General features: G+C 48.9%; 1 protein-coding gene across 1 annotated transcript; it reads right to left on the bottom strand.

Moving 5' to 3' along the window:
* Positions 1-1,622: 1,622 nt before the first annotated feature.
* On the bottom strand, positions 1,623-3,680 carry LOC125520626 (L-type lectin-domain containing receptor kinase SIT2-like). Its single transcript, XM_048685589.1, has one exon. It carries the CDS (start codon positions 3,678-3,680, stop codon positions 1,623-1,625), a length of 2,058 nt encoding a protein of 685 aa, XP_048541546.1.
* Positions 3,681-14,706: the final 11,026 nt, after the last annotated feature.

The raw sequence follows: 14,706 nt of genomic DNA, 5'->3' as shown, positions 1-14,706 counted from the left end.
ATTTTTAGCATTTTTTGGTGTTCTGTGTACTTGGTATGCACACAAAAAATGACTACTAATACCCTTTGCCATTTCATTTTTGTGTGAAAAAAGTGTGACCTTTTTGAAATTTGCAGTTGCGACCCTTCTTGCAAAAATTACAATTGTGATCTTCCTTGATAACTTGCAGTTGCGATCCCTCTACTCTTATAAAATTGCAGTTGCACTCAGGTTACAACCCTTATAATTGCACGTTTAGTGGTGGCGTGCAATTGGCCCAGAAAACTCATGTCTCGACCCTAGTTGTGGTCACTTTGTTCCTATGCAGTTGCAGTCAATTTACAATGCTTGCAGTTGCGTGTCTACTGGTGGACATGCAACTGGCCCCAACAACTCACCTCCCGACCCTAGTTGTAGTCGCCTTGGCCCCAATGTTGTTGCAATCGGGTTACAACACTTGCAGTTGCATGTCTAGTGGTGGACATACAACTGATCTCGACAACTCCACTCCTAACCCTAGTTGCAGTCGCTTTGGGCCCATGCAGTTGCAGATGGGTTACAACACTTGCAGTTGCATGTCTAGTTGTGAATATGCAACTGACCTCGATAACTCCCCTTCTGACTCTAATTGAAGTCGCATTGGACCCATGCGGTTGCAATCGGGTTACAATGCTTGTAGTTGTATGCCTCGTGGTGGACATGCAACTGGCCACAACAACAACTCCCACGATCCCATATGCCATCGTCGCTTTGTGCCCGTGCAATTACAGTCGGGTTACAAAGCTTGCAGTTGCATGTCTAGTGGTGGACATGCAACTGGCTTAGGTCCTGTTCCCATCATGTTTTTTTAATCTCAAGTTCATTATTGTGTTGGCATGGCGATTTTTTGAAAATATTAATAATAGGCAAAAGAAAACTAAACAATCAATTTTGCATTTTCCCAATCAACAAAAAAATGACTCTGCACACTTATGTCCCTCATACAAAACAGTAGAAATAAAACAAACAAAGAAGAGAAACAACCACATTGCAAGACGAACAGAACAGAACAGAACAACAACAATTAAAAATTGTTGTTAATGACCAAAATATAGTAGTTGAGAAACTGCCATATTCTCTTTGTTTTTTTAGGGGAAGCCATACTCTCTTCGTAGGTTTTTTTTCCAGCAAACACATAGCTAGTATTTATTGATCAAGAACAATATTTACATGGATAATTGTTGGGTCATAAGGTAATCCCAACCACAGATGTTTTCCATGAGGAAGAAGAGAACCATATCTAGCTATGTTATGAGCTTCAAAATTTGAAGCTCGAGGTTCAAATACAAAATTGCAAAAGGTAAAAACACTCAGTCTCTACAATCTCTTTGATAATACCACCATAGTTCCCTCCAAACTGCTGATGAATACAACCATACTCTCTTCGTAGGTGGGAAAAAACACGACCAGAGAAAAAGGCCCATATGTCCATAACCCAGCAACAGAAAGCCCATAACTCTGACAACAACGTGGTGGACAAGAAAAAAAAAGCAGTTGTTGCACGAATCTCTGCGTGCCCGATAATCAAACGGTTCAGCAGGTGAATGAGACCATAGATGAGTTTCAGCAAAACCGATCTAATTAACCCTAATATATTCCCTAGCTCACCGACCGCCATGCAGGGAGCCGAACGACATGGTGCCACAGGAGGAGGGCAAGGTCATGGCGGAGAGCACGGGCCCAAGGAACACGGAGGAGTCGGGATCCGAGAACACGAGCGCCGAGTCCTCCGGCAGCACCTTCTCGCCGTTGAGAAACTGGCAGACCTGCCTCATGCTGGGCCTGGCCTCAGGCCGTCCCAGGCTACACACCATGCCCAGCCACAGCACCAGCTTCGCCTCCGCGGCGTCGTAGCACCCGTCCAGCCTCGGGTCCACGGCCCGCAGCAGGTCGCCGTCTAGCCCGCAGTCCCGGACCCAGCGCACCAAGATCACGTCCGCCGCCTCGCCCCGCTCGACGGGCCGGCGGCCGCACGCGACCTCGAGGAGCAGCGCGCCGAAGGAGAAGACGTCGGTGGCCGTGGTGGCGCGGCTGGTGACGGTGAGCTCGGGGGCCATGTACCCCAGGGTGCCGGCCACGCGCGTCGTGCCCGGGGCCGCGCCGTGCTCGTAGAGGCGCGCCAGGCCGAAGTCGCCCAGCCGCGCGCCCATGTCGGCGCCGAGCAGCACGTTGTTGGCCTTCACGTCGCGGTGCACCACCACGTGCTCCCACTCCTCGTGCAGGTACAGCAGGCCGCGCGCCACGCCCCGGATGACGCCGAACCGCTGAGCCCACGTGAGCACCTCGCCCCGCCCCGCCCCGCCGAACAGGTGCGCGTCGAGGCTGCCGTTGGGCATGAACTCGTAGACGAGGAGCAGGTCCTGGTCGTGCTTGCACCACCCGCGCAGCTCCACCAGGTTGCGGTGGCGCATCCGCCCCAGGCTCGAGACCTCCGCGACGAACTCCCTCATCCCTTGCTTGGTGCCGCTGGAAATCCGCTTGATGGCCACCTCGTCGCCGGGCCCGGACCCGGACCCGGACCGACGACGTCCGAGCACGCCTTTGTACACGTGGCCGAATCCACCCGAGCCAAGAAACCCGCTCTCCTTGAACCCCCTGGCCGCCTTGTAGAGCTCTATGTATGGAATCCTCTGGGGGTGTTCTACTTCTAGCTCCCAGTCCTCCAGTTTGTCGGCGAGCGCCGCTCTACGCCGGAGCCAGAGCACAGTAACCATCGCTGCGGCAACCAAGGTGATCGTTCCCGCACAAGCCACCGCGGCGAATTTGATGATGAGGACCTTGGGAGCCGGCGTTCTCTGCCTGGGGACCTTTGGCAGCCGCCGGAGATCGATGGGCTGGGCGAGCCCATTGGTCCGGAAACTCCATGCCAGGATGTAGTGCGAGCTCGCGAGCTTCCCCGTCGCCGAGGAGAAGCCGACGTACATGTTCTCCTTGAAGACCGATCGGAGATCAAGCTTTGTTGATATGAGCGGCCGCTGCGGCCGGCCAGTCACGGACACTGGGGCGACGGTCACGTTGAGCAGACTGCTACCGCTGTCGTAGTCTATCCACGCCTGGATCTGCTGTGCGCTCTCCAGCTTCATGGGCACCTTCATGTCCTCCCCGTCGGCGCCGGTGGTGTAGTACGCGGCCTGCTCCGACACATTAGACACGAGGCTGTTGACGTCGACGCCGACGTGGTTGCCATTGGTCTCATTCATCCCCAGGTCCGTGACCGTGTCGAACTCGACGGCAAACACATGGTTGGAGACCTTTCCATTGGTGTTCGGCCCGAGGACGCCGAGGTAGATCTCGGGCGACGCGCCGGGGAGCGCCCTGGACGGGGCCACCACGAAGGCGAGGCCGTGGCCGCCGCCGGTGCCGACGGTCACGATGTCGAAGACGAAGGCGGTGCTGAATGAGGAGACAGCGAGACCGCCACCGCTCTGGCTGTCATCGAGCGTGCCCAGGGCCACGGGGGAGCCGTAAAAGGCGTGGCCGACGAGGCGCTCGCTGTCGTTGGTGAGCTGGAGCGCGCCGCCGCGCAGCACCGACGCCGACCCGTCCAGGCTCAGGTTGGGCGCGCGCTGGAAGCCCTGGTAGATGAAGTTGACGTCGGAGCGACAACAGCCGGCGATGAGGAGCAGGACGGAGAGACACAGAGCAGCAGCGGATGCCGCCATTCTCACTTTCTCGCTGGAACTTCTGGTGTGCTGTGTAGGTCTGAGAATGATTTCTTGTCTGTTAAGCAGCATATCCGTTGGGCTTCACCGTTGATTGGTTGGTCGCCATCGTTTTTTTAACTGATAAAAGCACTAGCCGCCATTGGCGAGCTAGTTAATAGCAGACGTGCAGTTTTTGCCCCTGAGCTTACATGCTTCCTCGTAAACAATAAAGTCGAAAAAAATCATAAATATTTTTTCAAAAATTCTGATTTTTTTAAAAAAAAATCTGAATTTTTTGTTGATAAGCATTGATGAATGTTTTCATTGCACGCAAAAAATTTGTCACGAAATGACATTCATGGAAATGTGGGCAAAAAGAAAACAAAATCAATCCTTCTAAAACATTATTGTCGGAAGCATTTTGGAGCATCGATTTTGTTTTTTGCCCCACATTTTCACTAATGTCATTTCATCACAATTTTTTGCATGCAGTGAAAACATTTATCAATGTTTATCACCAAAAAAAATCTGTTTTTTATTTTATTGTTCATGAGGAAGATGTGAGCTCGAGATTAAAATCGTGATTAAAAGAGCACTTTCTGTTGCTTATGCGCAATGTTTGATAGGCAGACCACAGCATCACTTCCCTGTGCCTGTGCGTGTGCCATTCCAAGTCGGAAACGCCAAGTCAGTCAATGACTTAACACGAGTGAGTGAAAATGAAGAGCACAAAAAATGGAACTGGGCAAAAGATTCCAACGGCGGCTAGTAGCAATCAGCAGCAGATTCCGCCCAGGTCGTCGTCAGTCAGATTAATTAGTAAAGTCTCCCGCAAAAAAAAAGTAAAGCATAGAACTTGGCTGCAAGACAACTGACAACGGTTAGAACAGCAGATTCCAGTCAGGAATTGGCGGACTCGCAAGTTGCGACCTAGCTGCGCCCTCCTGCCCCCAAACGAAAGAAACGTCCACTGTACATTGCTGGGCGCAGAAATCTCCATTGATGCTGCCAAGGTCCTAGAATACGTTACTGTCTACGCGTTTTGGTCAAGGGTGATTGATTATCTGTTCGACACAGGCTGCTGTTCCCACCACACCAACAATTTTTTTTTTGAAATTCACCACCCTCTCTCTAATTATTCAAAGTAGGCAGGGTTCTCTGCCGAAATAGTGTGCAGAATACAATCCAGAGGTTGTTGCAACCAAACTTTACACAGATTATTCAACACCCCTTCTTTAGCTAGTCCATGCGCAACACCATTTGCCGTCCTTCTATCCCACGTCACCTTCCACCTGTCGCGCGTCTCCAGCATTGCTTTTCACCTCTTTAATTAGAGGCCCCAGCGTCGACACGTCCGGTTCTTTCCTCTGCAATTTGCTTACAATTTCAAGGCGGTCCATCTTTATGTGTAAACCCATTGCATTTACCTCATCTGCCCAGTTGAACCGCTTTCCTGCATGCTTGAAGCTCAATATGTGTTGGTTCATGGCTCATTGGGAAGAAGTGACAGGCCCCTCCTAGGAAGGCTCCTTCGTGGTTTCTGAAAACCACTCCGGCCCATCCCTTCCATCTACGTTTACCTTCACCCACCCTTCATCCCATGGCTTCCACCTCTCAACTGGTACAGGTTTGGGCATCTTGCTCGTTCTTCCATGAACCGCCTGCCACTTCTCCATCAACCTTTCGACTGTCGCAATAGTGTTCGACGCCTCCTCAATCCTTTTTCCATCCCGAGCATTGTTCCGAGCCAACCACAAAGCATAGAGGCCTTGGACCATGGCTGCACCCGCGTCGTCTGAAGCCTCAGACCAGGCCATGAGCCACTTTGAAAGAGCACCCAGGGAGCTCACGGACTCCGGCGGGATCACCACCGGTACTCCTAATTCCGAGTGCAAAACTTTCCAGAATTTTAATGAGTGATGGCAGCCCTAAAACCTATGAAACTTGGTCTCCTCGCGCCAACATGCAACACAAAATACTCTGGATTTGATCTTCCTCCTGTGGAGTTCCAAACCGACCGCGATCCCATTGTGAACAAGCCGCCACATGTGGGTCTTGACCCTACCCGGTGCCACTGTATCCCAAAGGTTGAGCCACGCCTTATGATTCTGTACCAAAGATGTAACGCCCCAAGACCGATGTGCCAGGTGTCTTCCAATTATTCGCTGTGGTTGCCTTGTCATTGCTTGCGTGTCATGCATCTCATATCATGTCATCATGTGCATTTCATTTGCATACATGTTCGTCTCATGCATCCGAGCTTTTTCTCCGTTGTCCGTTTTGCAATCCGGCGCTCCTATGTCACCCGGTGTCCCTTTCTACCTCTTTTCGTGTGCGGGTGTTAAACATTTTCGGATTGGACCGAGACTTGTCATGCGGCCTTGGTTTACTACCGGTAGACCGCCTGTCAAGTTTCGTTCCATTTGGACTTCGTTTGATACTCCAACGGTTAACCGAGGGACCGAAAAAGCCTCGTGTGTGTTGCAATCCAACACCCTTCCAAAGTGGCCCAAAACCCACCTAAACATGTTCCATCATCTAGAGCGTTCGATCACGATTGCGTGGCCGCAAACCGCACCTCATTTGGACTCTCCTAGCTCCCTTTACCTATATATATGTGTTCCCCTCCCGAAATTCACGGACGAAAACCTTAAAATCCCTCCTCACCGCCGCCGGACATGTCCGCGCCCGCCGAACGCATCCAGCCGCCACCTCACTCCGGCGAATCACGTCGCGGCACGTCATCACCGCCGCCTCCCACCTCCAATCACGCCTCGCCACCTCATCCTGCCGGCTCCTCTCTCTCACCTCCGCCGCCGCGGCCCTGCGGGCCCAGGCACGGCCCGCCCGGCCCGCCCGGCCCGGATCTCGCCGACCGCACCGCCCGGGTGCCTGAGATGCCGCGCCGCCCGTCAGACGCCGCCTCCGTCACCGGAGCATCGCCGGACTCCGCCGTCTCCGCCGCTCGTCGCCCGCCGCCCCGGTTTCCGCGTCACCGGATCTCCGTCGCCGCGCCGCTGCTACTCCGCCGCCGCGCCTTGCTCCGCCGCCACCGCGCAACGCCGCCGTCGCCGAGATGCTCCGCCTCGCCCGCTCCTTCGCCTCGCCGCCGCGGCACGAGCTCGCCGCCGGATCTCCTCCATCGCCGGCGTCCTAGCTCGCCGGCGCCGCCTCCTCGCCGGATCGGGTCGGGGTGGATGAGATCCACCCGTCCCCCGATCCAAACACACCGTCTCGCGAACCCGGATCTCCTCGTCCCGCTCCATCTCATCCCGCGTTGACTTTTCGGAGGTCATTTTTCTGCCAAGTCCCAGTAATTTTTAGGCATCTTCATCATGTCATAACTCATCAACTGTTGCTCCGATTCGTGCGTGTAGCATATCAAAATGTTCGTCTCGACGAGTACATCATTTCATATCATTGCATCATTTTCATTTGAGCTTATCTTGATGCCTGAAATGTCGTTGGAAGAGGGCTATGTGATGATTATGTCAGATCGGTTTCAGCAAATGCACTTTTGTCATTTTTGCCATGATTAATATGTGCATGCTATGATCCTGAGCTCTACATGTGTTTTGTAGAATGCCATGCCATCTTTACAGGGGTGTATGCCATGTATTTTTGTGATCTTTATGGTGACTAGCACAAGCATGCAAAGTAGCTTACTCAATGATGCTGATTTCAGGGACTTAGAATTTCACTAAGTCCTTACCCTGTCCTTATTTTTATGTCATATGTTCATGTTGATTCCTAGTGATCCGTGCATCTTTTGGGCATGATCAGTAAGGATGTTTTGTTTATATTGTGGTGCTCTATCCATCCATGTATTTGTTTGCATTTATGGAGCACCCTAGCTTGAGTCAATCGAGCTCTAATTTTCCTATAATATGTTCCTGGCAGATTGTTAACATGTTTAGCATTTTTGCCGAGCTTATGGTTGTTGATTCGTGCATGCTATGTTGTTGTTCTTGCCATGTCTAGCTTCTATGCCATGTCTTCTTGATGGGTGTATGCTTAGTTTGTCATTCCATGCTTTGTAGTGAGTGCATCGAACTTGTAAACATGCCTACTTGTTAATCTGTTTGCATACTCCAGTTTTTCACGAAGTCTGAATATGTTTATGTTTTTGCTATGTTCACATGCTTGCAATTGTATTTTCTGATCCCTTTTGGCTCATGGTCACTAAGAGACTTTTGTTATGTGATTTGAGTAGCTTCATGCCATGCCTTACTTTGCCATGATATCTTCCTGTAGCATGTAGTTATCATGCTCTAAACATTGCTTCCTGATGATGATAAATTCCAGACTTGCTGTTAATTTCACTAAGTCTGAAACCTGTTATCATTTGCACTTTTGCCATGCTTGTTTGAACCTGTTAATGAGTGAATTAGCCGTAGCTCAATGTTCATCTTTTGTCAAGTATCATGAGTGGATCCCTGCCATGTATTTTGTTGCCATGTTTGAGTGCTGTAGCATATTTATCTTGATGCATTTAGTTGGCTACTTGCTGTTTATCGCAGACCGGTGCCATATTTGTTTTGCTTGCCATTTCCAAACCGTGCATCCGATTCCGGTGATCTTTATATCGATTTTGACCGAAATCATCTCCTCTATCCAGTGGCACTCTTGGATTTCCAAGTTGAGGCCAGGTTCAATAATTCCTTTCCTAATCATGCATATGCACCGCATACCGCGTCCCGCATATCATGCCATGTTCATGTGTTGGTTGTTTACTATGTTGTGTGCGTATTTCCGGTGTTGCTTCTTCGGGTTGGTTCCGATAACGTCGCGTTTGTGAGGATCCATTCGACTACGTTCGTTTGTCTTCTTCATGGACTCGTTCTTCTTCCTTGCAGGATTTCAGGCAAGATGACCATACCCTCGAAATTACTTCTATCTTTGCTTGCTAGTTGCTCGCTCTTTTGCTATGCTCATGCTGCGATACCTACCACTCACTTATCATGCCTCCCATATTGTTAAGCCAAGCCTCTAACCACCTTGTCCTAGCAAACCATTGTTTGGCTATGTTACCGCTTTGCTCAGCCCCTCTTATAGCGTTGTTAGTTGCAGGTGAAGTTTGGAGCTTATTCCATGTTTGGAACATGGATATTTTGTTGGGATATCACAATATCTCTTATTTAATTAATGCATCTATATACTGGGTAAAGGGTGGAAGGCTCGGCCTTATGCCTGGTGTTTTGTTCCACTCTTGCCGCCCTAGTTTCCGTCATATCGGTGTTATGTTCCCGGATTTTGCGTTCCTTACACAGTTGGGTTATAATGGGAACCCCTTGACAGTTCGCCTTGAATAAAACTCCTCCAGCAAGGCCCAACATTGGTTTTACCATTCGCCACCTAGCCTCTTTTTCCCTTGGGTTAGGCCAGCTCAAGGGTCATCTTTATTTTAACCCCCGGGCCAGTGCTTGTCTAAGTGTTGGTCCAAACTAAGCGATGTCCGGAGCTACCAGGGGCAACTCTGGGCTAGCCCACCCGACGTCTTGCTCATCCGGTGTGCCCTGAGGACGAGATATGTGCAGCTCCTATCGGGATTTGTCGGCACATCTGGGTGGCTTTGCTGGACTTGTTTTACCATTGTCGAGGATGTCTTGTAACCGGGATGTCGAGCCTGGTCGGATTGTCTTGGGAGAAGGAATATCCTTCGTTGACCGTGAGAGCTTGTGATGGGCTAAGTTGGGACACCCCTACAGGGATTTGAACTTTCGAAAGCCGTGCCCGCGGTTATGGGCAGATGGGAATTTGTTAATGTCCGGTTGTAGAAAACCTGAAGTTGACCTTAATTAAAATACATCAACCGCGTGTGTAACCATGATGGTCTCTTCTCGGCGGGGTCCGGGAAGTGAACACAGTGTTGGAGTTATGTTTGACGTAGATTGTTTTAGGATCACTTCTTGATCATAGTTGTTCGACCGTGCTTTTGCCTTCTCTTCTCGCTCTTATTTGTGTATGTTAGCCACCAAATATGCTAGTCACTTGCTGCAGCTCTACCTCATACCTTTTACCTTACCCATAAGCTTAAATAGTCTTGATCGCGAGGGTGTGAGATTGCTGAGTCCCCGTGACTCACAGATACTTCCAAAACCAGTTTGCAGGTGCCGATGAATTCGTGCAGGTGACGCAACCGAGCTCAAGGAGGAGCTCGATGAAGATCTCGTTCATTGTGTTGTTTCGTTTCAGTTGATCAATAGTGGAGCCCAGTTGGGACGATCGGGGATCTGTGTAGCATGTGGGGTAGTCTTCTTTAATTTTGGTTCCGTAGTCGGACCTTGATTGTATCTGGTTGATGTAATGCTTTATTCATGTATTGTGTGAAGTGGCGATTGTAAGCCAACTATGTATCTCTTTCCCTTATGTATTACATGGGTTGTGTGAAGATTACCTCACTTGCGACATTGCTTTCAATGCGGTTATGCCTCTAAGTCGTGCTTCGACACGTGGGAGATATAGCCGCATCGAGGGCGTTACAAAAGATGAGAACTCCAGGCGGCCAGACTTTAGCCGTTTTTGTGCCACGCGAAGATGATATGCTGGCTTGACAGTGAAAACGCCGTTTTTTGTGTAATTCCATGCCAGAAAGTCCTCAACCAGCGACCCTCGCACGTGAATCTGCAAAATTTCATGAGCTTCATCTAGTGGGAACATGTCATGTACCTTCACTAGATCCCAGGACATACCATGTGAATTCATCAAGTCACAAATTCGGTCCCATGTATGTAAATGTGTCCCAGTGGCCTTAGACTACCCTTCCGAGGGATCCAATAGTCATGATGGATTCGGATTTGGGAGACATCCCCTATGCGCCAAATAAGCCCATCCAATAACAAGTTTCGACCATGCAATATGCTTCTGAACGTGAAGGACCCTCTCCTGGGACAGGTAGCATGAATAATGGACCCCTCGGCGATATACCTGGCCTTGAGAACCCTTGCACATAGCGATGAAGGGACTTGCAGGATCCGCCATGCTTGTTTTGCCAACAGAGCTTGGTTGAACGCCTCTGGATCTTGGAATCCAAGACCACCTTCATGTTTCCTCTTGTCCCACGCAATCCAGTGAACCTTTTTTTCACCATTATCTCACCCCACCAGAAGTTTGAGGAAATAGAAGACAAGTTCCAGCACATTTTCTTTGTGAGTTGAAAACAACTCATAGTGAAGGTCGGAGTAGATTGGAGTCCCAACTTAATAAGTACCTCTCTCGCAGTCTTGGATAGTCCTTGTCCCTTCCATCCTGCTACCTTTCCCCTAGCACTTTCACGCACATACTTGAAAGTTCCATCTTTGGATTTCCCCACAATCATGGGTAAACCCAAGTACCCCTCGCTCAACGCCTCCGATGACATGCCAATAGCCTGCTTGAGCGTTTCTTTGTCCTCATCAGTGCTTCCCTTCCCAAAGAATATGGATGATTTCTGCAAATTCACTCTCTGCCACGACGCCACCTCATAGACCCGCAAAATAGTCCATAAAGATTGAAAGTTGGATTGGGACCCCTCCAAGAAGACTATACACCTTTGATGTTATTTTCCAACTGGGCATTTTTTAACAACGCTGAAAAACCCTCCACACAAAAAAGAAACAAATATGGAGATAGCGGGTCCCCTTGTCGTAGTCCTCTAGATGGCAGAAACCTATGTGAAAGTGCCCCATCTAATTTAACTGAGAAGCTCACCGTCGTGACACACCTCATGACCATCTCCATCCAGTGAGCAGAGAATCCAAATTTATCCATCACTTGTTCAAGAAAAACCCACTCGACCCTGTTGTACGCTTCATCATATCTAATTTAATTACACAAAGTGGTTTCTTCCTCTTCCTTTTCCTGATGGCATGTACACACTCATATGCCACTAATACATTGTCTGTGATTAGCCTCATGGAAACAAAGGCACTCTGCTCTTCCGAGATGAAAGACGGCAGCACCACTTTAAGTTTGTTCACCAAAGTCTTGGCTGCTATTTTGTATAGGACATTGCATAGACTTATATGATGAAATTGTGTGAGTAACGCCGGTGAGTTCACCTTCAGGATCATGACAATAATAGTGTCATTGAAACCATTTGGCTCCACCCCCCCTGCCAGAAAATCACGACTGGCCACACATGCATCTTCCTTTACCAACAACGTCGTTGATAAAACATCATCGGGAAACCACCGGTCCTGGTGCTTTGGTTGGACCCATCTGAAACAAAGCTTTCTCTATTTCCTCATTAGTGAAAGGAGCCGTGAGGCGACAATTCATCTCCGCAGTAACCACCTGGTCGATATGTCACAGTAATTTGTGCCCTTCCTGGGAGCCCTCTGAAGTGAACAAATGAGCATACAAATTTGCTGCCATAGTATGCATACCATCATCATCAGTGCACTCGGACCCATCCTCTCTACATAAAGCCTTAACAATATTTTTACGTTTCCTGTGTGACAGAGGCTCTGTTCTGAAAATACTAAGTATTCTGATCCCCATGCTGTAGCCAGTCTACCCTTGACCACTGCCTGTAATATATTTCTCCCCGTTCATATAGCTCATGCAATTGGTCTTCTATGTCCTTAATCTCCTGGAGGTATCCCGTATGAGCAGCTCTGTCCTTTGCATCCGCTAATTTCCCTTTAAGATGGCTAATATGCCGCTTAATAGACCCAAAGACGTCTCTGCTCCATACATGCATGGCTCGGGACAAGTGCTCCAGCATACTGCATGCAGCACCCATCTCCGCCTCCTCCAGATTGGCCGCATGGGCTGCACCCCATGCACTGGCCACCATCTCATCGTACTCTGCATGTTTTGCCCACAATGCTTCATAGACAAAAGGCCGTTACGCTCACCTAGTGCCTGTGGCCAGTGCCGACAAGACTTTGACTACAAGAGCTTTGTGGTCTGATTCCTCAGTCATAATGTGTTGCACTTCTGTTGGTGGAAACAACTGCATGAACGCGGCCTTACATGTGGCTCTACCCAGTCTCACATGGATGTTCTCAGCGTCCTCCCATTTGTTGTCCCATGTAAATGGGTATCTGATATGTCTCCAATGTATCTACTTTTCCTAACGCTTTTCCTCTTGTTTTGGACTCTAACTTGCATGATTTGAATGAAAATAACCCCGGACTGACGCCGTTTTCAGCAGAACTACCATGGTATTGTTTTTGTGCAGAAATAAAAGTTCTCGGAATGGAACAAAACTTTGCGGGGAACTTTTATACAATAAACAAGAATTTCTGGAGGCAATACCCACTGGAGGGGGGCACCTGGGTGGGCACTAGGGGGCGCCCCCTCCTGGCACGCCCAGGTGGGTTGTCCCCACCTGGTGGCCCCGCAGACCCTGAAACCGCCGCTATAAAATCCTATTTTTCTAGAAAAAAATCAGGGAGAAAGAATTATCGTGATCCACGAGACGGAGCCGTCGTCACCTCCTGTTCTTCATCGAGAGGCCAGATTCGGAGTTCGTTTGGGGCTCTGGAGAGGGGGATCTTCGTTCTTCGTCATCACCAACCCTTCTCCGTCACCAATTGCACGATGCTCCCCACCGGGAGTGAGTAATTCCTTCATAGGCTCGCTGGTCTGTGAGGAGTTGGATGATATTCATCATATAATCAAGTGAGTTTTGTTATGGCTTGATCCCTAGTATCCACTATGTTGTAAGATTGATGTTGCAATGACTTTGCCATGCTTATTTCTTGTCACTTTGGGCCCGGGTGCCATGATTTCAGATCTGAACCGTTCATGTTATCACCATTATTTCCATGTTCTAGATCCGATCTTGTAAGTTATAGTCACCTACTACGTGTGTGCTACCTCTTAAGCATTGCGTTGGTTTTCTCCGAAGAGGAAGGGATGATGCAGCAAAGTAGCGTAAGTATTTCCCTCAGTTTTTGAGAACCAAGGTATCAATCCAGTAGGAGGCTATGCGCGAGTCCCTCGTACCTGCACAAAACAAATAAATCCTCGCAACCAACGCAGATAGGGGTTGTCAATCCCTATAAGGCCACTTACGAGAGTGAGATCTGATAGATATGATAAGTTAATAGTTTTGGTATTTTTATGATAAAAGATGCAAAGTAAAATAAAGGCAAAGTAAATAGCAAAGGAAATAACTAAGTAGTAGGAGATCAATATGATAAAGATAGACCCGGGGGCCATAGGTTTCACTAGTGGCTTCTCTCGACAGCATAAGTATTCTACGGTGGGTGAACAAATTACTGTTGAGCAATTGAAAGAATTGAGCATAGTTATAAGAATATCTAGGTATGATCATGTACATAGGCATCACGTCCGAGACAAGTAGACCGACTCCTGCCTGCATCTACTGCTATTACTCCACTCATCGACCGCTATCCAGCATGCATCTAGAGTATTAAGTTAAAAACAGAGTAACGCCTTAAGCAACATGACATGATGTAGAGGGATAGACTCATGCAATATGAAGAAAACCCCATCTTTATCCTCGATGGCAACATTACAATACGTGCCTTGCTGCCCTTACTGTCACTGGGAAATGACACCGCAAGATTGAACCCAAAGCTAAGCACGTCTCCCATTGCAAGAAAGATCAATCTAGTAGGCCAAACCAAGCTGATAATTCAAAGAGACATGCAAAGATAACCAATCATACATAAAAGAATTCAAAGATTCAAATATTATTCATAGATAGACTTGATCATAAATCCACAATTCATCGGTCTCAACAAACACACCGGAAAAACAAGATTACATCGAATAGTTCTCCACAAGAGAGGGGGAGAACGTTGTATTGAGATCCAAAAAGAGAGAAGAAGCCATCTAGCTACTAATTATGGACCCGTAGGTCTAAGGTAAACTACTCACACTTCATCGGAGAGGCTGTGGTGTTGATGTAGAAGCCCTCCGTGATCGATGCCCCCTCCGGCGGAGCTCCGGAACAGGCCCCTAGATGGTCTCGTGGATACAGAAAGTTACGGCGGTGGAATTAGGGTTTTGGCTCCATATCTGATCGTTTGGGGGTATGTGGATATATATAGGAGGAAGGAGTACGTCGGTGGAGCAACAGGGGGCC

The sequence above is a fragment of the Triticum urartu genome, chromosome 7 (genome assembly GCF_003073215.2).
Source record: "Triticum urartu cultivar G1812 chromosome 7, Tu2.1, whole genome shotgun sequence".
NCBI lineage: Eukaryota > Viridiplantae > Streptophyta > Magnoliopsida > Poales > Poaceae > Triticum > Triticum urartu.
The sequence above is the reverse complement of the archived record's forward strand: the minus strand, read 5'-3'. Positions and strand labels throughout refer to the sequence as shown.